Below are 23,908 nucleotides of genomic sequence, written 5' to 3'. Positions count from 1 at the left end.
TAAACACACACACACACACACACACACACACACACACACATATATCTATATATTATATTTTAGCATTACATGTAGTGTGTACAGGAAAAACAATCATCTTCAGGTCTGAAAATGCATACTACACACCTTCCTCTTCCTCCTCCTCCTCCAACTCTTCTTCATCGGGTGTCTCAGCTACCAGTGAGCGAGTCTCCACCTGTTTCTGAAGCTCCTGCAATTTGCTCTCGTAAACCTGGACACCAACACAGGGAAGAGGAGAGAGAACGTGGAAAACTGTCCATCAGCGGCAACAACAGGTGACGCCAACCCAACGAGGGTTTTATTTGTGAAAAACGAGCACTGAAGACTGATTATGAAGCCAAATGATGCGCGCTTCTGGATGTGTAATAGCATTAAACTGGTTTATAGTTATTAGATTGTGAGCCCTACCCTTATATTGTGAATTTCTAGATAAATATGTTGCACATAAGCAATTCATGCATCATTACAAAGGAAAAAATATATATTTTTACTGTCCATGAAACTAAGATATTATTAAATCCAGGACTAAAGAGGTTCAATAAAGTTCTAATTATGTGGATCGCTCAGCTCTTCACCAGTACAACAAAGGAGAAACCATCTCCTTTGTAAGTATGTAAGAGCATAAACTGTGGAATACTTTCTATATTGATCAATGAGGAAAAAAAGCATCTGAGAGCAGTGGTATGAGTGGAAGCAGAGAGGTGCTGGTAGAAGCTGAGTCAACTGTAATCCAATGAGGGGCGCCATCATCATCATCAGGACAGGCTGTGTTCCCAATGACCTCATCCTGTTTGTTCACAGTCTTCTGAGAAGACAATGCAGCCTTTTCATTTGTCTGCTGAACTCCTACCAGCAAGCTGACGTCTCCTCGTTTAAGGAGCCCGTGGAAATCCAGCATGAAAGTTTCACCGATCAACTCGAAGCTACAGAGTTTATTAGAAGGACACTTTAAGCACCTTTAACCTGACTGTTGCAAATTATTAACCCTGCACGCTGCCTACATGCAGATTCTACTCTTATTTAGGTTTAGTGGTAGTGGAAAACAAATAACAGCAATATGTAACAAACAACTGCACATGGATCATGTCATTTTATTTCATTTCATTCATACCTTGACAATAAAACACATAGTTGTGGTATATCCTTTATGAAAACCAGTGAACAATACTGTTCAATGTTAATGTGCTCTATCAAGGAGCAACACAACTCGGTACACAGCCACAATGAGGCACTTTATGTGGTTGTAGGTTCAAAAAACACAAGATGTACGACACTCAGACACAGAGACCTAGCATACTTATAAATGCTGATTTCAGAGCTGTACACACGGTGGTTCATTTGATGCTGTACACTGTCCAGCTTACCCGGTCACCATCTGCACCAGAGCTTATGTTAAACAACTTTCTTTTAATAGATTCATCAGGGCTGAGGAAATGTAAGCTACTCCATGCAAAGATAGTCAAACATATGAGGGGAAGGCTGGCTGAATATGTCATGTCATTTGGGTTTTTTTGTTACAGCATAGTAAGGCAGAATTTATACCGTCAAAACTTAAGAGCATTAAAAAGAAAATAAATTCAAATCCCAGGTTTAACAATATGATAGTCCTCAAAGGTCTCGCCCGTCCTGCTGTGAGTGTCGCTGTTTGTCTGAAATAATTTGAAGGCCATCTGATATCTAATGTTAATAATTAATGGGGGTTCTTTTAAAGCTAAAAATGCAGCAGACAACAGGCCGATTAAAAAGGTAGGCAAATACGCACACGCTAAAGCACAGAGGCAAAAACACTGATACAGACTACTGAAGTTATTAACATGGGCAACAGATTTCACAGACCATCACACCCATATCTGTCTTGGTTGTGTGAATATGCAGCTAAAAACAAGGCAGTCCTTAAAAAAAACAAAAATCTCATTTGATATGGACATTTCTCCTGAATACCATTATGCAAACATTTCAAGTCTTTGTCCTGCTTCCAACATTTTTAGGGCGAGTCTTTGGGAACCTTGACAACACTCTGTAGGGCATCCATCTGAAACACAGTGAACTCTGTGCTTACTCAATGAGCCACAAACCTAAAATGTAATTTTAACCAGACTGAGTGCTTCATACAGGAAGAAAATGGGAAGCTATTCAGTGAAACTTTGAAATGGATACAATTTGCATTCACGTACAATCGAGGGTGCTCTCTGTGCTTTTCAGCGTAGTGGTTCTTGTCTTTAGTGAACTCCAAAACTCATGGACATGTTTTAAAACCTTTTTTGGACTTGGTCTGCTTTTAAAACATATTTTTAAAAGAACTTAGTATCTTTAAAAATTAGTGCAGTCAATAACAAATTATGCAGCTTATCCGTGAAGTGAGGAAGTGCAAAACACTGTCATGAAAGTAGTTGGTAGCTACATATTTGAAGGTTTTTTTTTGTTTTTGGTTAAACTGTAAAGTAAAAAGAAAGACAGGAAAAAGTTTGTAATCAAGCAAATAAGATGATTACTAAAAAATGTATAAGTCAGTATGTTATTGATAAAAAGTTAGTTTTGGTTAGTTAAGGTATGAAGCTTCCTTTACAAAATTAATCTGCAAACCTGTCCGTAGGCACTGAATTAAAAGGAAGGCAAAGAAAATACTGAATTGCAAAGGCAGAGCAGGATTAATAGAGTTAGAGCATCTAAAAAGGCACTTTAAAAAAAACCCACTTTCTTTATATGTCAGTCTGTTTAAAAAGGCACACGATTGACTGGTGCTTCAAGTTATTCCTCAAGTGGTCTTTTGATTCCAGATCTAGGCCAATGATGCGTTGTAACAAAATGCTTTGAGGTAAACATGATCGTGCCAAAGACAACTGATTCTCCAATCCTACCGTGCAGCTTAACAGTACGTAGATAAAACACTGGGTGTGTTCTGTTCCTAACGTGGGCACCAACAAAAATGCGTATTGGACACGTCACTATGTTCATGTCACAGTGGCCATTTAAAAAAAAAACAACAAAAAAAACACAACACTCTACTTTCATCAATACTAAAATGGCAATAATGTAAACTCAGAAATTCGACCGTGAAAGTAATTTGGCAAATCAAAGTGTGATTCATCAACTTGTCACACATGCTGATAAATGAAGAGTAGGCGTGACATGTTAAAAAAAAATTATCTGTTGGCTTTGAATCCTTTGAATCCCAGTGACAGTGATGACAATGCACACGATGCACAAAAAAAATGATAAAAATGTCATATGATGATACTGATGGTGATAAAATGTCTCTTTTTTTATATATATATTTATATATAATACATACAATACTTGGATCAACCAGTAACACCGATCTAGTGCAATAGTCACAGTCACTTTTTGTCAGAGCTGTTGTGATCTGTAATGTGTTTGCCTACTAAAAGTCTGTCAATCTAGTTCCTCACTCCTCAAGTCCCACTCAGACCGTCGTCTCTCTGCTGGCTTTTAGGTTAGGAGCAGACATTTGCCTGCGCATTCGTGGAGGTGGCTGAAAGTTGACTGGATGGTTAGGATGGTCAGTGTGATGGTAATGCTGGTAACCATTGAAGCCGCCATCGGCATACATTGTGCCGTTATAGTGGCATGGCTGTTGGTGGTGGTGAGGCTGGGGATGTGCTGGCTGGTTCTGATAGTGGCGGGGCTGGTAGAAAGCCTGCGTATACCTCCTGTTGCTTTCAGACTGCTGCAGTGACTCCATGGAGCCCGAGGGACGCTGACGGTGATTAAAGGAGTTGCTGCGGCCTCGTTCGTGCAGCTGCTGATGTTGGTTGTTCCTATAGTTATGCCTGTGACCCTGGTTTAAACCTTGGTCTGAGTCCTTGCTTCTGCGCTGAACTGATGGGCTTTGCAGCGCTGGAGAGACTTGGATAACTGAAGCAGCCATCTTATCCATCTTATCGCTACACTGTACATCTTCTCCAGCTAGGCTTTCTGCCTCCTCTTCCTGTACAGCTTCTTTGGGCACCTTTAACTCTATAACCTGCTCATCTGTAATTATGATATGAGTACCCGGGCTCCACGAGTTACGGTGCTTTGGATTACTTTTGAAGGGGAAGCGTAATTTACGGTCTTCTGGTGGTATAAAGCGATGAGGCCCGGGATGCCGGCGGAGCTGCTTGGAGATCTCTTGTTGCTGTAGATTCTTGAGGCGCAGCTGCTCTTGACGCATCCAGCGCATGTGGCCTCGCTTTAGCGTTGAATCATCTGCCATACTTTGGCCTGTTAGTGAATCTGCATCTTCTTCGTCAGGCTTTTCAGGCACAGGTAGTTTTCCTTCCTGAGGGCTTGGAGTTCTTGCTTCACAAGTAGAGGGACCTACAATGGGAGGCTTTTCTTGGCCCTCTGGGGTTATGAGCGGTAGGACCTTTTCCATTTTAACCATCTTATTCCTGAGGGCACGGATCTCCTCATCCTTCATGTTATTCTGTTTCTTCACCTCCTGCAGGATGTCCTCGAGTTTATCAATGTGCACTTTTAGTTCGTCCATAACAACTCCTCCGGGTCGAGACCCATTGGTCATGACATCCTCAATGCGCTCGTCACCAACCCCTACAGTGTCCCAAACATCCCGAGCCACCGCCCTCCACGAGTCCCGCTCGTTGGGGTCCTTCTTGCCATAGCTAGCGCAAAGCTCCTTCATCTTTACAATAGCCAAAGCCTCGATTTCCTGCCGTGTGTGACGGAAGTCATTGAGCGCCACTTCGTAGCAGATTTCTTTGACTGCCTGGATCTTCAGGTCAGAGATGGTGACCCACTTAGAGTCCTTGGTGATGCGGCGCCGCTGAGGGATCTGGTACATTTTCACTGGCTCTCTTCTTTTCCCACTGCTGGGTAATCCACACTTTTTCACTATGGTTTGGAGCTTGCTGGGAGGTAGCTTTTCCCTCAGGGAAGTGATCAGTCTCCAGCTCTCTTCGCAAGACCTCTTATCTGAGTCATCCCCACTATCAGAGTCTCCATCCTTAAGAAAACAACACAGGACACAAACCAGATGGGTCCCCCCCCAAAAAAGGAGAAATTACAATGGGAAATCAGGGAGAGGATGAAAAGATGGCTTTTAAAAAAGAAAAAAAGAAAAGAATGAACATATAAATATGCAACAAGGGAACACCAACCACGAGTCAAAGTTATATCAGAAGATTACGTTCTGTCTTAAGCGCAGACAGCATTTCCAAATTCTGGATTTTTAACCAAAAGTGACAATTACACTAATATTAGAAACACTTTGCATACATCATTATTATACAAGATGTATGGCAACATGCAAGATTATTTTTAAAGTTATGCTGAAAATAAAGCTATAGAAACGGGAAAAATTTATTCACAGAAACAGTGGCTTCCATTGACTTTCTTGTCAGTTTTCCCTCTCTAACTTCTCCACCGAAACGGCGCTGTGGATATAAATTCATGTTCAACACAACACTCGCTAAAACTTTTTATATGTCTGAAATGGATGTGTCCTTTTTGGACCTTATTGTTCCCAGTGTTGCATATTGATATTAAAGGTAAAGCATGTCTATCATGATTAGAAAGAAAATATCAATAGATGATAGTTGCTGATTGGAGCACATCTGTACTGTTTTGTGATATTCCTCTTCTTAGTGGAAAATTTTGTGAGCTGGATCCCAAACATGCTACAGCAGCATGCATGTAGATGAATTCTGGAGCTTTCCCCCTTTAGTCCAGAAGGTTTGAGTGGCTTTAGTATTAGTGGTAAGTTAGCAGACAGTGTTCTTGCAGTTGATCAGAAAGCCAGTAGAGAGAGGAGATGCAGAAGTGCGGATAAGTGTTAATCCACTACAAGAAAGTTGTTAGTTGGAGGGGAAAAAAAAAAAAAATGCAGTTTCTCATTTTTTTGGAGACAGCATACATTACAGATCACAACCAGTAGAGATCATTTCGATTGTGTGTATGAGACTGTACGTATCTTTGGGAAGAATTGGACATGTTATGTCCCTGGGAGTCTGAACCCTCTGTGTGTAATTCTGCACATATAAAACCACCAGGATGTGAACGAGGCTCCGTGATTCACTGAGTTAACTGTGAGCAGTGGTAACTGTTGTTCAGTCGTGCCCTCACAGATGCCAAAGAAGTCAATGAGAAACCACATTGTCACTATCTGTCAAAAACTACAGCAGAAATTGTTGTTATCACAATGCATTGTACATATCAGCAACTGCATTGAAGAGATGAAACTCAGGACAAAACAGAGTAAGAAAACTAGAGTAGAAATCTAATCCAAGCAAATCAACAGCCACTTCAGAGTTGACCAGCTCCGGCAAACACTGCAACTTAGTCCACAACCAGTACTGAATGAGTTAAGAAAACATGCTATTAAAATGAACCATGCAAAAGCAGCGTCACTTTTTAACATGTTTTTCGATGCTGATAAATGCTGAATCGGTTTTAAAGGAAATTTGATCTTCATATCAAATCAATTTTAGCTGCAAGTTGCTGTTTTGCAAGATTCAGATCCACTAAAGAAGACACAAGAAAGGGGAAAACAGGGGTTTGGAAAGGGGAAAGCTTTATAGTCTAATTCTTGCTCAATCAAGCTGCTACAGAAAAAATAAATAAATTGTTGAACACAAGAGGACAGCCAGTAAAAGCTTATCCGTCTCAAACCAGAAAAACTTCCATGCAAAAAGAACAGACATGCGCTAGGAGTAAAAGTGTGATTCACACATAAACATCTCAAAGTGTCAGAGCTCGGAGTGAGAATTAGTACTAGTGAGATTTAAAAGGACCAAATGAAACCACCATCCAAAGAAACAAGCTGTCAAATTGTAACTGATCGTAGCTTTGGAGATACTTTTACTTTGAAATCCACGAGAGATAGCCTGAAGTACATCAAAAATCACACAAAATATCCCAAACTAACACGTTCACTCAATAGGCTGCTTCTAGTAGCGATTTCATTAACTTTAACAAAAGGAAGAACTGACATTACAGCTCCTTTTACACCCACTCTGCACTTATTACTAACTGGTTTAAAACATCTTTGATAACAAAAAACAGAGTGAGTTCTTTAAATTCACAAAAGGGGCTTATTTGAACTCACCAGTCGCTGCTGCTCCAGAAGCTGATCGGCTTCTTCCTTCTCTTTTTTGTACAAGATTTCCATCTCAGTGAGTCTACACAGCAGAGTAAAATAAAAGTTTTGAAACACATCAAACAATCCACATTTAATGCCACACAACTACTCGCATATTTAAAATAAATGAACGTCATAGATTGCATACCTTTTCTCCATTTCCTGCTTCATGTCAATGCCCTGTTTCTCCAGGAGTTCTCTCTGAGCAAATGTCCAATCAACGGGCTCCACGGGGGTTTCGGCCGATGGCGTCTTCTCCCTTTCAGCTCTGGCCTGCTCTGGGTGGTTGAACCGGAACACGTGGTTCTTTCCCATAATGATGCGATTGCCTTAGAGAAGGCAGCACAAGCATGAAAGAAATTTCTTAAACGCTACAGGTCATAAATACATTTCATAATTTGGGCATTAAGAAATTAGTTACATCATATCTGCTTACAGACATCACACAAATGTTCACAGTTTGTATAGAAAACTTTCTACACACATACCTGAACGAAGCTGGATCGAGTCCTCAACACGCTTGCCGTTGACGTAGGTCTCCGATCCCTCGCAGGGCACCAGCATGACAATAACTTTAGCAAAAACAAACCAATCGCAAATCAATCATTCTGAATGACTCATCACCATTCAAAAAAAACAAACAAACAAACAAACAAACAAACAAACAAAAAAACCAAAAAGAAAAACCCACAAATACGTCACCCATTAGATGTAGTCTATATATTTATATACTCGTTTCATCCGTTCAAAAAAAAAAAGAAAAAAAAAGAAAAAAAAAAAGGTTTCGTTTGTATGTGTTTAGGTGTTTTTAAAATCACACTATAAACATCTTGCTCAACTTAATTTAGCACACATTCAATACAAACACCTCCAAACACCAGCAGCCAGTATTATGTCTCACCATCTCCATTTGCATTCCTTTCGCTGCGGAAGTAGCAGTGTTCTTCCTTGATATGAGCACCGCTTAAAACAATGTCCTGTCTTCTCTCTGCGTCGGCCTGACCCACTCTGAAACAATCACAGAAGCCAGTTTGAGAGACTGCATACTGCTATACACATGCATTGTCAGCCATTTGTGCAAAAATGTACAGTTAGTGTTTCTGTAAGTTGAAATGTAACAACTGACTCAACAGAAAGAGTCTATACAGGGTACCAACAGGACAAAGAGGTGACATAAACAAAAGCAAAATGTATTCATTAGCAGATTTTAAGCCTGATCATAAAAAGACCCAGTAGTTTTCCAGACAACCTTGCCTGGGAGAGTTGCCAGAACTTTCCAAATCCACTGCGGCAGGGTCATTATTCGGGTTTAGGTTACCTTGTAATTCCGTCTTTGATGTAGTAGAGCAGACACTCAGACATGAGAGGATCCTCATTCAGGTTAACCAGGTGTGGGGTCTACAGATAAACACATGAAGCAGACAGTTTACCACAAAAACATTTCTAGAATTTCGCTGCTTTAATCAACATTCATAAGTGCAGAAACTGCCCCTGATGCTAGGATATTTTCATATCAAACAAATGCTTCTGTCTGCAAATGTAGACAGAAGCGGTCACATCAACACTGTCCTGACAACTCTGGAGTCTTATATTTCACAGAACTACTTCAAAAAGGATCCTGCAAGCTATTCCTCCAAAACACCAACCTTTTTAGGTGAGAATACCCCGTTAAAGTCTGCATAGAGATCGCAAGGCTAACCCGTGGAGCAGTGAGTGAAAGGAGAGAAAAGAAATTATGGAAGGCAATCGGATGTGAACAAAGGACACACACACACACACACACACACACACACAGACTCACAAACTCATGAAGTGATGACGTGTGTTGTTTCAGGCACTAATGACTCTACTGACAAACAAACATAAACATATCTACCAGTTTTTAAGTCACTGCACTATAGCACTGCCTCTACTTGATGGAGTGAAGGGAACATGCCACTGCTTGTAATTTCATAAGGATCTGATAGCACTGAGAGCATCTACAGGAAAAAAAAAAATAAGACTGCAAATGATCCAGCAGAGTAAAAGTACAAAACAATGAGCAGAAAAAGTGTAGATCTGGACCATGCACATAAAATGTCTATTAAAGACTAAACTGTCTAAAGTGGGGCTATTTCTAATGCGGGAAATGTAGTTCTGCCAGCTTATTTGGTTAAACAAACCTTTTTGGTGGCAAAACAATCAAAAGGCTCGTCAAATGGCCCTTCATCGCTAAGCTGAGTATGTGAAGGAAGCAAATAAGAAGTGGAAAGAAAGACAGAATGATAAAGAAAAAAACCCCAGGAAGGGTTCTCATGGAAAAAGACAGTGAGGTAAAGTGAAGTGATGGAGGAAGGATGTGCTTCACCACCAGTGGGAATGTTGACACTGTGCGCTCCCACCCAGTCTGTCATACCTTTTTAGGAGAGAATACACCCAAAGTGCCTCCATCTTCACGGATTGCCACGCCCATCTCTGCAAGCAAAGCCTCCCTGAAATACAGCCAAAAAACATTTGTACACTCAGTGAAAGCATTCGTTATTGGTCTTTTATTCTTGCTGCAACATACACTGTGTGCACTTCTTTTTTCCCCACTAAAGACCGTTTGTGCTGGTAACTCGAAGAGGATGAGAACCGATGGTGTGCAACGTTGGAGTAAGTGATTTGTAGCATGACAACCGGCTGAGAATGGCACCAGTTAGACTCTATGGACAGACGGTAGCATGGTTGATGTCTGAGAGGGGTGTTTGTGCAGCCGAGTGTGACGACAAAGGAGGACAGTGAAATGGACAGAACTAGTGCAGAGATGGAAAAAAAGGTGGGAGAGAAAAGTAAAACAGACAGCACAGAGGGATGAAGAGAGAGAGTAAAGTACTAGGGGAAAACTAAAGGTTTGGTTACAGTTCTTAAGATGTGATATTTGACAGTGTTGAAAATTAATTGTGCTCATAGAGAGAGGGGGATAGGTAAATCATGACCAACAAAGAGGGAGAAGACAAGAATATCCTATACAAAAAAAGGGGGGTAATAGTCACATGCTGAGTAACAAACAAACAAAGCTTCAGAGAGCTAGAATGAGAAGGAACGTGGCCAATCACAGCATCAGGTGGGAGTGAACGTCAAATTGCAGATAATGGATGACAGACATCCCTCTATGTGACGTCTGAGAGGTGTGTCGGGGGAAGTTTCCAATGCTATCAGAGCATTTGACACACAGTTGAGACAGACCGCACACCCCTTTAAGACTGACAGGATGCAATGAGGAAGACTTTAATGCACACGTTGGACAGACACCTTCCCCCTCGGGAAATAAAGATGGAAATGAACAAACACTGTCTGCCTGTACTGACCTCTCCATGCGGATTGCCTCAGTCTTTCGCAGTTTCTCCTCCCAGGTTTCATTGAGCTCAGCAATGATCTTTTCTGATTCCTGAACAAAGGGGAAATTATGAGAAAAACCAAACCGGTGTAATATAAAAGTAACTATTAGCAGTGTATTGGAGGCAGGAACAAGCGCACCAACCTGGATTTGGGAGATTACCTTTGCCTCATCACTGTCAAATGTTTATGTGTAATGTTTATACTTTCCCTTCACAAAATAAACTTGTATATTCAACGTGATTATGACTTATTTTCTTGCGTTTAGATTCCCAAAAATAGTTTCAGCACTGATAGAGAACGCTGTTCCTAACTATTAAAGCCTAAAGCTGATAAGACTGAATCTATTTTGGTCTGATTTCCACCGTATTTGCGTTGGTGCTTGACGTCATTGGATGACAGACGGGACCGGGCACCACGGTTGCCATGGAAACTGCAGCTCCTCATGGCTGTGGATGTTGCAATCTTATGTGCTACCCTATCTACAGAGTGTGAGAGACTGCTGTGAGTGGGAGGCATATAAGGCTCGGTAGCTGCGTGACGACCGATACGCAAGGCAGGGTTTTAATAAAGGCTGTATGTGGCGTAAAATTAAACAGCCATCTTAACGTTAAACAAATATATTGAATAAGTTACAGTTTCTCCCTTTTTATCTTATTTCACGTTATTTCTTGACTTCTAATAAATTTTGTATATTTAATCATAAAAAATAAAGCTGCATCTCTACATTTATATACACTGTGGATAAAATACACTTTTTAACAATTAAAAACAAGCCTGTTGTCCCGTGTGGCATTGAAAAAGTCCGCAATTACTTTATTATTTTTGCCATATTAACCATGAAACCAGCAGTTAAGACCAATAGTTGTTTTTTTTTTTCTTTTCTTCAAGCCTCTATTGGTTAGAGCAGAGGTGTCAAACATAAGGTCCAGGGGCCAGAATTGGCCCAGCAAAGGCTCCAAAACCGCCCTACTAATAAAGACGTCCCTCAACGATATTCAAACAGAAAATTTTCTGTGATTTAAGAAAAACTTTCGTTTTATAATTACAGGATAGTCTGGGCAGTAACTGAACTTTTGATTTTTTTATTTTACGCATTTATTTCTTACAATTTAAGTCCAGAGTTTTGCTGACAGACTTATTTTCCTACAGTTACATTACTCCTTTATGTAGGAAAACTTAGATATTGTTGAAATTATATTTATTTTTCTTATAATTGCATATCTCAGCAAATAAATACATAGTTGTAAATGTCTTATTCCACTAACAGAAAGAGGAGTTCCACTTAAGATCAAAGCTCTGTATGTGGGCCAGGGTATAAAATGAGATATCTGGGATACACCTTTAAGTGGCCGGAGTAGGAAGATGGCTGCGGGACTTTTAACTTTCCTAACAACAAACAGTCAGTGTGATTTTAAAAGTGCTGCATACACCATTGTCTGCTTTACCTTGAGTCTTTCAATGGCCTCCTCCCCTCCAGGCGTGGACATGATTCGCTCTTGGATGCTGGTGACTGACTGAAGGCCCCCCTGGCTGCACAGCGAGCCAGAAGACGGCGAGGCTGTCAGGGAACCAATAGGGGCTGTGGAGAAATGGCCAGGGCGTTGGTTCTCTGAGGCTATCAAGTATCTATTCTTATTGTTCTGAATGTCTTTGAGGTCTGAGCCAACAACAAGAAAGAGAGAGGGAGAAGGAAGATAACACAGAAAGAGGAGGGATAGGCCAAGAAAGGTTTGAAGGAATAAAACACATAAAAATGGAATAACGAAATACCAAATAGAAAGAAGGAAAGAAAGTAACAGGGGGGGGGGGCAGATGGGGAAAGAGAAAGGACAAAGGGGAGGAAAGACCAATGTAAGACACACATTTTACGTTGTAGGGTTTAGACAAACACCCAGCATGATAGTCAGCTACAGACAGCAGCAGTTTTCACTCCAGGCAGTTACGCTCCAACTCATCATCTTCCAGAGAAAACGCATTAGATTTCAGCCTTTAATAACCAGTTTAAAGGGCGGCTTTTATGGTGGTCACAATTACAGTGGAGAGCAATTAACTCTGAGCTCTTAATTTGTAGTATGTTTGGAAGAAATAGGGAGGTGTCACTTTGTTGCTTCTGTGTATGTGTGAACGAGGGTGAACACACTGTGTGAAAACTGCTATCACGAGTATCGGCTACAGGATGGGAGGGAGATGGAGACTGCAAGAAGGTCCAGCAGGAGGACAGAGGAGAGACGTGGACACATGCTGGCAAAGAAAGTTCAGCCTGGAGTTGATTAGATTAATTCACAGCACACGCGCCATACGCACACAGCATCCGCCATAACAAAAGCCACAGCAGCCTCACTCAAAGGTCAGGTAGCTCATGTCAATATAATGACCTCAAGGGCCTCTGAGGCAACACACAAGTGAGCTCTTTAAGGACCAAACTAAATCAAAGTGATATTAGAAAAGGGTAAATATTCTGGGGGATGATGACTTTCTTGAGATATGGGCTTTTTTTCTCCAAAAACACACCCAACTATAGCTTGAGCTAGTTAACTATTTGCCCTGCACATCAGATGGTGCAGAAACATTTTTAAGGTTAAGATGTTAGGGATGCTTGAGAATACAACAGAAAGCACACTAGCAAACTAGTCACTCTACTAACTACTAAAGTGCACAAAGTTAGTCAAATCTTTACACAAACACCTCTGGTGCCTCTATATAGAAATACAAAAATTAAGCACCTTTCCGTCTGTAGCTCTGAGCCTCAGTTTGAGAACTCAGAAGGGGCATTTTAAAGCTTTGGGCACCGTCACCTGCTGGGGATGATTAGTGAAAGAAAACAAAATAAAAAGCAGAACGAATAACCGGGATTAAAATAAGCTTAAAGAGTGCGAGTCATAGGTAGTGAGACATTATTATGAAACGATGCATTTGCATTTTGAGGCCAGGGAAAACTAAAGGGCTACTCTAAAATGGATCTGAGCCTGTAAGTAGCTGCCTCCCCCCCTGTCATTCTGAAAAACGTAACAAAAAAATAACAATAAAGCGCAAAGCATGCTAACCTACTGCCATGCTTACTCTTGCCAGTTATAAGAACACCTATGGAAACCTTGCATTTCTGGGACTCTATTAAGCTTTTGCTTTTTTTAAAAAAAACAAAGGCACTTACATGCAAAGCTGGTAGCAGATTCAATATACAGGTAATGGGGTTCATAAGCAATGTTAGCTACTATAATTAGGGCAAATAGTGATATACAGTGCAAGTCTACCACACATATACACACATTTGATTCCACTTCCTGGACAATCATCCCCCATAGGATCAACTGAGGGGAAGCAGGAAAAGATGAGAAGGGTCAGAGGTCAGCACCAGTAGAATAGGAGGAACAGATATTTTTTATGTTGTTTTTTTGGGGGGGCTGGATAAACAATAACAAAGCTGAGAAGAAACGTCACGATATGTTTTGCTAAGTGCTACGCTATTAGACGTGATCTATGCAGGCATTAGCAAGTAGTCAGGTTATTCATCACTTCAGCTATTAGAAGTCATTAATGGGTATATTATGTATCTAATTGACAAGGCTATGAGCCATTACTCCTGCATATAGCAAATGATATTTTAGTGCAGTTTTGAGTGACTACATGTGTTGTCAAACAATCAGTCAAACACATACAACCTTAAATATACTACATATTTGACGTTCTATACATGACTGCACTGAGGCATAATAAACCTTTATTGAGGTAAACTTGTTAAAAGCTGCTTCATTCTTTGTTTTTAGTGATGTACCAGCCACAAGTACAAGCACTGAGATGAAAACGTTAGATGGCTGAGAGTAACGAGACAGTAATGAAGATAGAAGACGTTGCCAGTTTGTGGTGGGCCCTGACAGAGAAGGTCGCTGGCTGCAGATACGACCAGCTGAGACAGCATAAAACTCACTGTCCAGAATGTCTCCCAGGCCCTGGGCACGGAGCAGTTCCTTCAGCCGGGCCACTTCATCCTTCAGATCGCGCACCAGCTTATTGTTGGGATCCTCATTGATGACAGCATTGCATTTGATGTTCTTGGCGCGGTCAGCATAGCTAAAAACATAATAAAACAAATAATTTTAAGTGTAATTCAAACAATCACAATCACAATCTTCCTCCAGGACAGAAAGCTTACCGCAGAGTGCTGAGGGTTTCATCGTAGTTTATGTCTGCAGGACTGAGGGCAGCTACCATGGCTGTTCTGGAGTTCCCACCTGATAAAAGATCAGTAGAGATGTCAGATAAGCATTGAGGACCAAACATGACCAAAGGCACATAGAATTTCTATGAAAATACAACACTTTTTAAAAGCTCGTCAAATGAAATAAATTTTTTGTGTAATCAAGAGCTTCATTAGACTAAATCTAAGATACACTGCGCACTTTTTGTGACACGTCTGGACCAAGGAGGTGAGCCGACTATGCTCTTCTTAAAACTTCCTGAGTGCAATGTAGACTATTTCAAGTCTTTTCTTTTTTCAATCCTGACAGCATATTCCATTATGCAAATGGCTGAATTTCTCTGGCTTTTCATACGTAATTTACTGGCAAACCACTATTGTCACATAGTAACGTCAATTAATCAAGTGATACTAATATCCATACCGAGGTTCTCCCTCAGCAGCCATGTCAGAACAGAGTCCCTGTATGGGATGAAATCACTCTTCTTCTTCTTCTTGCTCTGCGGTAAGCAAAAAATAAATAAATCAATATATGAGTAAAAATGAGCTGATGTAATGATGTAGAAATTATGGAAACGACTGGAGGCTGTGCAATATTATGTTGTAATAGAAAAAAAAAAAAGATCCTTATGTGTAAGGGTCAATATGTCAGGTAAAATGAGGAGAGAGTTAATTTGACATGCATTTGCTCTTGTGCACGGATTGAGGGTTTAAGGTTTAAAGTGATAAAACTGATAACAGCTAAATATCTGCAACTTCATTGCTGCACATGACCAAAGGCTGTCAAATCTGTCTCATGGGATGAATGACAGGTTAGTGGTTTAGCTGTGAAAGGGTTTACCTTGCTGGTACAATTATCCTGTGCAAGTAAGCATTACAAGGACAAGAGAAGAGAGAACAGAAGGGCAGACATTACAGCATGCCAGGCTACAAACATGAATTCCTTTTGAAGGTAGGGTCAAGTTGTAGAGGATAAGAGAACGACTGCAAAGAAGGAGGAGGAGAGAAATAAAGGAAATAAAATCAAGTGTAAGACTCACCACTTCAGCCAAGGCAGAGATAACCTTTCCTAACGTGGTGAGAGACTTGTTGATGTTTGCTCCTTCCTGCAAGCACAGACAAAAAACAAAAACAGAATAAAATTACACAGATTTCCAGGTTGTACAAGCCATTTTTTTTAATGTGATTCCAAGGTGTTTGGGAAGATCGGAGTCTTACCTTTAGCCTGGTACCTTTAGCTCCAGTTGAATCTGCTCGCTCACTGCCTGCCAAGTCTACCAGACTAATTTTACTGACCTAAAGGGAGGGAGTAAATGCATTAGATGCATCAGGCCTATAATAATGTGCATTTAATAGGGTGGGTAGAGAAAATAAATAAATAAAATACAGCTCTTAGCTTCACCAATGCCAAATCTAAATTTCTGCATAATGTTGACCACATCAGAAAAAAAGATAGGAGCACAGTGCAGCACTTGGATGATGTACAGACTCCTCATACCAAAGCTACTGCATGACACAGGTTAGCATCTTATGAACAGCCTGGACACAGTAATGAGCTGAGCATCAGCGACAAAGCACGCACTATAAAACTTGACCAGCTCTGGTGAGGTGAAGAAATAGCTCTGTCAGTGTAATCTATTACAAAAGATCTGTTCCATTACTGCAACAGAAACAGCACTGCTGGAGGTATGACGTAAAAAAATGAAAGCTCCACTTTCACTTTATTTATAGTTTTTATGTCAAGGAAAACGTATGCCTGGTGCTCCCGAGCCAAGCAGCAGATTCACACAAATCACATTAGAAAATAATTTATAAAGGAAATCAATGCTAAATGCAAAACTTTTTTGCATTTAGCATTTTTGCATTTAGAAAACAGAGACAAATTCCAGTTTAATGGTTTAAATCCCACCATAAAAATCTGCAGAATGAATTGTTGAACACATTCAAAGCATTTGGGGGCATTCCTGTCAAGTGAGATGGAGCAAGGGTGTAAAATCTAACAGAGTGGCCACATACAATAGGCATTGTTTTCAGTAACACAGCGGTCTTTGTTCCTCCACAGTCTGAGGAAATTCTAAAAGTCAAATCTAAAATGGCTCTCTCTCTTTTTTTTTTTCCCCTGCCTCCTGTGACCACTAACTTCAGGAGACTAAAGGACCAAAGAAAGCTTTTAACCCATTTTTCAGTCTAAATAAAACAGCATAAAGAAATTCATCTCTAACAAACACAAGGAAGGAACTTTAAGTGTATTTGAGTGTGAATGTTTTCCAACTAATTATAAACAAAGAGGGCGACTGTTTTCCTGCTCTGACCTTTTCTGTGGAGAGGTCCGTCTCGCTGTCGTGTTTCCTCTGAGTGAAGACAATGGTGAAAACAGCATGGGACCTGCTGCTTGTCTCGTTCATGTTGGTAGCAGCCACAGTTCTGGAGTTTAGCACATATGGGCACAGTTAGGAAATAAACAGTATGATTTCTGAGCACCTTAATAACCACACAATATTCTTTTAAAGGAAAATTAATTCCTAATTCTTAGTCTTGGCTATTACTAGCGCTATCATCAGTGGGTTTTACACCTATTAGAGTGAAGTAAATCTAAAGGATTACTTTGTGCGGCGGAGGTGGATAATAACGCGAGGACGCCAAACACAAACACATGAGGAGTGCTTAGAGGGATAGTCACAGGGGAGATATGGGCTTTACGTGGCATGTTCTAGAAATAAGCCTTCTAAGTCAGCACAGTGAGATTATGGCAGGGTTCACTCCTCCTCACACGAGCCCTCGTGCACGCGCACATTTCATTGAAAAATACTCATTACCTGCCAGGTCAAGCTTGACATGCGGTTATATTTAAAAAAAAAATAAAAATAAAAAATTAAGGCGGTAACACAGTGAAGGCTGAGCTGTCTTGCTGTTTAACAATTCAACCCTTGCAAATGAGTCATACAAGAACATTTCCTCAATCAAAGCTAATTTTTATCTTTTATCAACCTGACTGACCGTTGATTATCAGATCACCACAGCTGTCGCCACAACTTTAGCCCCTCCCGCTCCTTCCTGTGATCTCAGCATGATCTCAGGGCTTAGCTCACCTGGCCTTGTTGCCAGCATCCATCAGGTCAGCGATGTCTGTGTAGGAGGTGACAGCTAGCTTGGACAGATCCTCTACATAGGGACCCAACAGCGGGTGTTCTCGGACTCGTAGGTTCCCTTTGTTCTTGGGGTTGAGCAAATCTCGGACGCGCTCGCAGTAGATCTCCATGTAACTGACCTGGAAACAATTTCAGAAGTACAGAGAGCAATTTCAGGTGCTCCAGGTTGAATATATTAAGCTAATATTGTGCAGCTCTGTACAAAGAATATATATTAATGTCACTATTGATATATATAAGAGGAGGTATTTGCATGCATATATTAAGGTCAGAGAACATAAGATATACTTTATTTATCCCAGATTTGGGAAATTATCCGGATCACAATCGCACCTCAACTTCACAGTCACACTTTTGTTTTCCCAATTTTACTGGCAGAGATTTGCAAAGAAAACCATGCAGTATGTGACTGAAGTCTGGGAAATGCTCAGGAAAGAGCAGCGAACACAAAAAGTTGGGGGCAGAGGTGAACCATGAGGACTACAGATACCAAAGAAGAATGATACTCACCTCTACTGAGTAGGAGAGCTCCTCTTTGTTGCCGTCCTCATTGATCTTCTCAAACAGATCTTCACACAGCTGAGTGGCAAAGAAAAAAAGCATTTTAGTTCAAATGACGGCATCCGCAGATATAAAAGAGGCGATAAATAGGTGTGAGATCTGTGGGCTTCTTATAAAGCAAACATTTAAATAGTTATAGCCTGAAAACCTAAAATTGTAAACTTTGGCCAAATGTCATTCACTTTCCACACCGCTCTAAATTGCTTTCAGTGTGGTTGCAGCTTAAAGGACTTAAAGTTGTTTCAGTTCTTCTATTTTAGACTGTTTAAATATTCTGAAAGGTGAATTTAGAAACTTTCTATCCATTAGATCTGACAATCTGATCAAAGGAGGGGAAAGAGCCAGATCAAAGCTTTGGGAGAGGACACCTTTGTCATTACATACATTATTTAAGTGTATAAAAAAAATCTGTTATGCATATATTTTTCAGGCTTTTCATCATAAACAAGGCACTACGTGTAATATTTCCAGAGCTCTGATGGTCTAAGATGTGTACAGAATTAGTAGATTAAATGGACTCAGCAGTTTGCGAGTTGTACTATACATTCAAGGCTCTAAATGAGCAGGAATAGTAAACAGACTACAAGACAAGGGATTGCATTATTTGTCTTAGTCTCTGCAGTGCAGTGAATGGTGAATGAGGTTTTGTTGAACAAACCATGGGAATGATTCCTTCCTGCCCCTCCTCCTGCTTGCCCATCATGGTGTAGGATTTGCCAGCTCCTGTCTGGCCATAAGCAAAGATGCAGACGTTATAACCCTCAAAAGCATGCTGCAGCATTTCCTTTCCAATGTCATTGTACACAAGGTTCTGTGAGGCAAAGCAGGGGTCATCGGGCTGCAATAAAAAGAGAAAAATATATTTAAATATATGTAGCATCACAATAAGATTTGCATATTTTCTTTGCTTTTAGTGATTAGAGTTAAAACTCACAGAGGTATGAGACCAATAGGAGTAATCAAAACTGAAGGTCTTTGCTGGTTCCTTTGGGGCTTTGGGGTTGAGGATAGCTGTGGAGGAGGAACAAAATTAGTAATGGGGTTGATATTTTCTAGATTGAAAGTTGAAGTGACACAAAAACTACTCGCATGTTCTGTTATTTTAAAAAGCTGCCTTTAGTTAGTTTATGATGTCTTCTACAGAATTCTTTAGTTGTGTTTCTTCAACCAAAAGCAGCTTCTGTGCTCAATAATATATATAACCATGCATTCCTCATGTTTTCCCCTCATGTCTTTCCTACATTTCTTTTTAAAGTAAATAAATAAACAAAGACTGTAAATTTAAATTGGAGTTACTAAATAGACCCAAATGATAAGATATATATATATGTGATCCTGGTTGGCAAATAGCAGCTACCTCAGGTTCCTGTTCCTCAATTAGAGAGATATTTTTGGCAATGTAAGTCACATGAAACAGTGGCAGACTACGAGATGCTGGCTTCTTTTTTTTTTGAGAACTGCAACTGTTGCAGCAAGCTCTGCCACATATGGTTTATCCTTAACCAGTGTTTTAATCATCATCATTAAGATTGACATCATTACAAAATGACAGTTTGAATGAAAAACACCAGCCTACTTCAATCACACCACTTCACCTGCTCTCGCTCAACACTACTCAGCCATTCCCCGTCGCCACATGGACAGTTTTTAATGAACAGAAATCTGCTGCCATGCCTGGCATGTCACACTCCTCAACCATGCTGGTTGGTACTGCCGGTGACAAGTGCACTAGATTTCACACTGGATATGTGACAGGCAGAAAGCGGGATGTTAATTTACTATAAGATAACCACAGAAATCACTCCTCTTAGACAAACTAAACTTTAGGGATTAGAGTTGTTTTGTGCCATGGCTGCAGCAAGAGACTTTGCTCAGGCCAGGCAGACAAATGCATACCACCACCTTTAGAAGTGAGGAGGAAGTGGGAGAGGAAGGAGTGAGAAAGAGGCTAGTGAAAGAAGGGTTTGGAGAGACTAAAATAATGCGAGTGCTCAAGGCCCTAGCAACAGTCCAAACAGATCAACAACAGAAACCGAAGGCAGGACAAAAGGGAAAAAACTATCTGCGCCTTAGTAAGAATGCTACAGTCTGTGAGCGTAAGTATTTAGAGCATTTTCAATCTTTCCAGGGAAGTCTGCAGAAGCAGTCACAAAGGAATAATTAGCGTTGTGTGATGCCCTGTGCTAATGGGCAAATTAAAGCCAGGTTTGGCTCCTCAACATGACGGTGCTTGAGAGGCTTTTGCATCAAGATGTCGCCAGCAGAGTGCCTTGTGTGCTCAGAGGATTTCAGCGCGCTTATCAATAATGCAGGAGATCTGGAGAGTCGGGGATAGCATATCGTCCTCCATGGGTCACAGGCTGACAGAAAAGCACAGCATGTCCTCATGCTATGATGATTAAAGCAGCAGCTATTTCACTGAAGCTCATATAGATTCATGCAAAAATAATCCATTTGACTGTGCACTCTACAATCTTTGAACAGGTTAAGGTGCGCAGGCAGAGTAGCAGCTTCCATATTGGGCACTGGAAGAGGATACAGCGAGACAGGCTGCTAAATAAATCCCAATTTCAACTTTGACCTGCCTCCAAAGGGAAATTGGAGACTGGGGATGAAGAAATGAAGGGGGATTTAGGTTACCAGTGCCCTTATTCGCCTTTCCTGGAACAATCTACAGTGGCTATTAATGAGAAAGCAGCCTAAGCTCTGATTCAGTGTCAATGAGGCAACTAAGCATTAAAAACAGAAACATGATGAGAGAGTTCCACATGTGGGGGAATTTAGACAGCGATATTCCTATTATAGGACAGAAGTCTGATGGTGACAAACTCTACCATACAGGGAATCAGCATTAAACAAGCTTTTTAATCTTGGACTCTCTCAATCTTCCCAAGTTCAATCTTGGACAAGACACTACATGGTAGCAACTACTAGGAGATTGATCAGCTCCTTAATATGAATCATGCTCATGTAGTACAATTATCTCATTCAATAGCTCACAACATTGCTCCCAGAAAGGAGAGCTGGTTCACCCATGTGGTGTCATCAGTGTGTCATAAGAGTGGGTCTCTTCTGTAAGAGCCTGTAAAGGTGTTCTGAGGTCAAGATACCCACACCTTCAAAAATGGGGCTCTAACTAGTGCTGCATCTGCACATAAAGGATACCAATGGCAACGGTTACATATTCACAGTCTGGCTTTTATTTACACATTGTGTTGAAAGAAGTAAAAAGAAAAAAAACCCCACACCACTCTAATATTTGTTCATGATATTGGTTTGATACTGACTGAAATAGCTGGGTTGGGTGTCTGTGGTACTGTGACAACAGGGAGCCATCTATTTTATTCAAATATAAGTTATTCTAGGTTTGGTTTGCTGTGCTGTGTGTGACCAGGGGTGCACTAGGTCCTAGAAAGAGAGCTTACACAGCATGGAGGAAGCTAACAGCAAACTATTTGGAGTTCAAGATATTTCATGCTTGCTACGCCAACAAGTTTGATTTGTTTTTTGTTGCTTTGCAGCAGTTTGTGAATTTATGTTAGCAAATGGTGTTTGCTAATGGTGCTTTTGCTAGCTAGCCAGGTAGCACTGGAGTCTATTAACAGCTGGGAGGCTCTGTGCTACATTCAAGAACAGCTAAGACAGATGGAGGAACAAGAACAAGTCCAATGGGCACCGAAATAAGCTGTGCCCATTGTTTAGAAGATTTCCTGTTTAAAAAAAATAAAAATAAAATAGCAGTTTTGTTTGTGCGTCTTCTTTGCGTGCTCACATTTCAGGCTGTTCCTCTGCACACAGTGTGGTGGCATGCTGCAATACCGAGAACTAAAAAAATCTGTTTTGTTTAAATTGGTTGAATGAATAAAGCAGAGTCCGATTGTGAGGGTACAGGGAACCAAGAGAGACAAAGATCAGTGCTACTCAAGCATAACAGGTGTTTTGTCCGATGCCACAGAGATTTAAGGATCAAATTAATAAATCCAAATTGAGATTTATTGGTTGTATTTTTAAGTTAGACTTCTCTGCTTTGGACACATTAACACTAACAATAGCACATATCCCAATTTTGTTTAAAAATAAGTGGAAATTAAAAAGTGGCATTATGTCTAACTGAAAAGCATAACAGGAAACCTTTTAAGGACTGAATGACTTTATTTCCTGTGACAATTATTTTTGATTTTTGTTAACCGAGTGGAAGAGTGGACTGCAAATTATTCTGGTTATGTGGTTTTATTTCATTTGTCATTATTATAATGACTAGCACAAACGCAGGCCTGTGGGTCTCGTTTGCTTCGCTCAGGCATAAAAACACAGACATGTGTGTAATTTTATCGTGCCATTCTTTTTATGTTCATTATCACGGTGTATATTAAGAAACTTGCTGTTCATAAACACCAAACAAATGATTTTTTATTTTAAATATATTGTTCTACTTCTTTGCAGACTACTTATTAACAGTTTAAGACAAGCTAATCAGCTACAGGCACTATTAGTTACAGTTTGTTGAAAATGTATGCATATCTGTAAACAAGAACACATTCCAGTGATCCCAAAGTGCCACTGTACTAAAAATTGTTTAGCAACATTTATTTAGAAATAACAATGAACACATATACATAATGTAGACATAATGGCACATTTGTTTTGAGATCAGCTACTATACATAATATATATGAAATTTATAATAATCTGAGTCTTAAAAATAAAATAATCCCCAAAACTATATAGATGTAGTTGTGCTTTAATCCAATCAGAAAACGTCCAGCAGCAAAAACTTTCCATGCCTGAATATTCTACATATTCTTTTCATACCACACTTCTGTGTTAATTGTTTTTCCAAAACGAAAGGCAACAATTCTTAAATTGTGTGGATTTATCATTCTCTCCTTTCTTCTCACAATCAGGAGTACAACCTATACATTTAACATCAATATTTGATTGATAGCTGCAATCAATCAGGATGTGACTGTGGAAAATACGCAAAGTCGTGGTACTTGTATCTACCAGGAGTAGAAAGGTTGGGCTGGTGTGTCACATGCATGTGTCAAATTGTTGCATTTGACGGGCAGAATGTGGAGAGTTTTATCCTCACCATCTGATATATATCTGATCAGTCAATCACAAAACAGTGCCCTTACACTCTAGCATGACATGCCTACACCTGCACATCTCATAAAGCACATGAACAGGGATTCACACTTAGTAAAAGTCACAAGTCCTGACTGAAATAAATAATACTTATAGTACCCCCCACTTAATATTCAGCCACAGTCACATCCTGAACTTGAAATGGCAAACGCATCCTGCTGCCTCATAAGCAACGTCATCATTCCGTCTTTTTCATCCATGGCAACAGGTATAGGACCAGATTCTGGTTGCCATAACAACTCAAACTGGGCACAGACGTGGAGGATGCAGCACATCTCGTCCTCTTTTCTCTCGTCTCGAGCGTTCGCCGTTATTGCCCTCGCAAACTATTTAGACATTCTTAAAATTCAAGTTTATGGATAATTACAGTCATTT

The 23,908-nt window shown here is 40.3% G+C and overlaps 1 protein-coding gene across 25 annotated transcripts in view; it reads right to left on the bottom strand.

The window, feature by feature from the left end:
* Positions 1–23,908, bottom strand: part of kif1b (kinesin family member 1B) — a 66,813-nt gene that overhangs the window by 19,921 nt on the left and 22,984 nt on the right. For 6 of the 25 annotated variants that reach the window (XM_024806450.2, XM_076878282.1, XM_076878291.1 and 3 more), the window contains exons 3-26: positions 19,320–19,396; positions 19,044–19,223; positions 18,335–18,403; positions 17,765–17,943; positions 16,988–17,099; positions 15,894–15,971; positions 15,716–15,781; positions 15,517–15,534; positions 15,100–15,175; positions 14,631–14,709; positions 14,406–14,548; positions 13,747–13,788; positions 13,204–13,278; positions 11,926–12,137; positions 10,450–10,529; positions 9,516–9,591; positions 9,283–9,336; positions 8,767–8,814; positions 8,439–8,518; positions 8,022–8,128; positions 7,609–7,692; positions 7,269–7,449; positions 7,088–7,160; positions 127–232 (exon numbers count right to left, since the gene is read on the bottom strand). In XM_024806450.2, coding sequence (XP_024662218.2) covers positions 127–232; positions 7,088–7,160; positions 7,269–7,449; positions 7,609–7,692; positions 8,022–8,128; positions 8,439–8,518; positions 8,767–8,814; positions 9,283–9,336; positions 9,516–9,591; positions 10,450–10,529; positions 11,926–12,137; positions 13,204–13,278; positions 13,747–13,788; positions 14,406–14,548; positions 14,631–14,709; positions 15,100–15,175; positions 15,517–15,534; positions 15,716–15,781; positions 15,894–15,971; positions 16,988–17,099; positions 17,765–17,943; positions 18,335–18,403; positions 19,044–19,223; positions 19,320–19,396 — 2,295 coding nt within the window. Of the gene's footprint in view, positions 1–126; positions 233–1,092; positions 4,988–7,087; positions 7,161–7,268; positions 7,450–7,608; positions 7,693–8,021; positions 8,129–8,438; positions 8,519–8,766; positions 8,815–9,282; positions 9,337–9,515; positions 9,592–10,449; positions 10,530–11,925; positions 12,138–13,203; positions 13,279–13,746; positions 13,789–14,405; positions 14,549–14,630; positions 14,710–15,099; positions 15,176–15,516; positions 15,535–15,715; positions 15,782–15,893; positions 15,972–16,987; positions 17,100–17,764; positions 17,944–18,334; positions 18,404–19,043; positions 19,224–19,319; positions 19,397–23,908 lie in introns of those variants that run through there. The other 19 variants (XM_076878286.1, XM_076878288.1, XM_076878298.1 and 16 more) reach the window with 14 other exon arrangements.

The sequence above is a fragment of the Maylandia zebra genome, linkage group LG20, assembly GCF_041146795.1.
Source record: "Maylandia zebra isolate NMK-2024a linkage group LG20, Mzebra_GT3a, whole genome shotgun sequence".
Taxonomy (NCBI): domain Eukaryota; kingdom Metazoa; phylum Chordata; class Actinopteri; order Cichliformes; family Cichlidae; genus Maylandia; species Maylandia zebra.
This window is presented reverse-complemented; position numbering and strand designations above follow the sequence as displayed.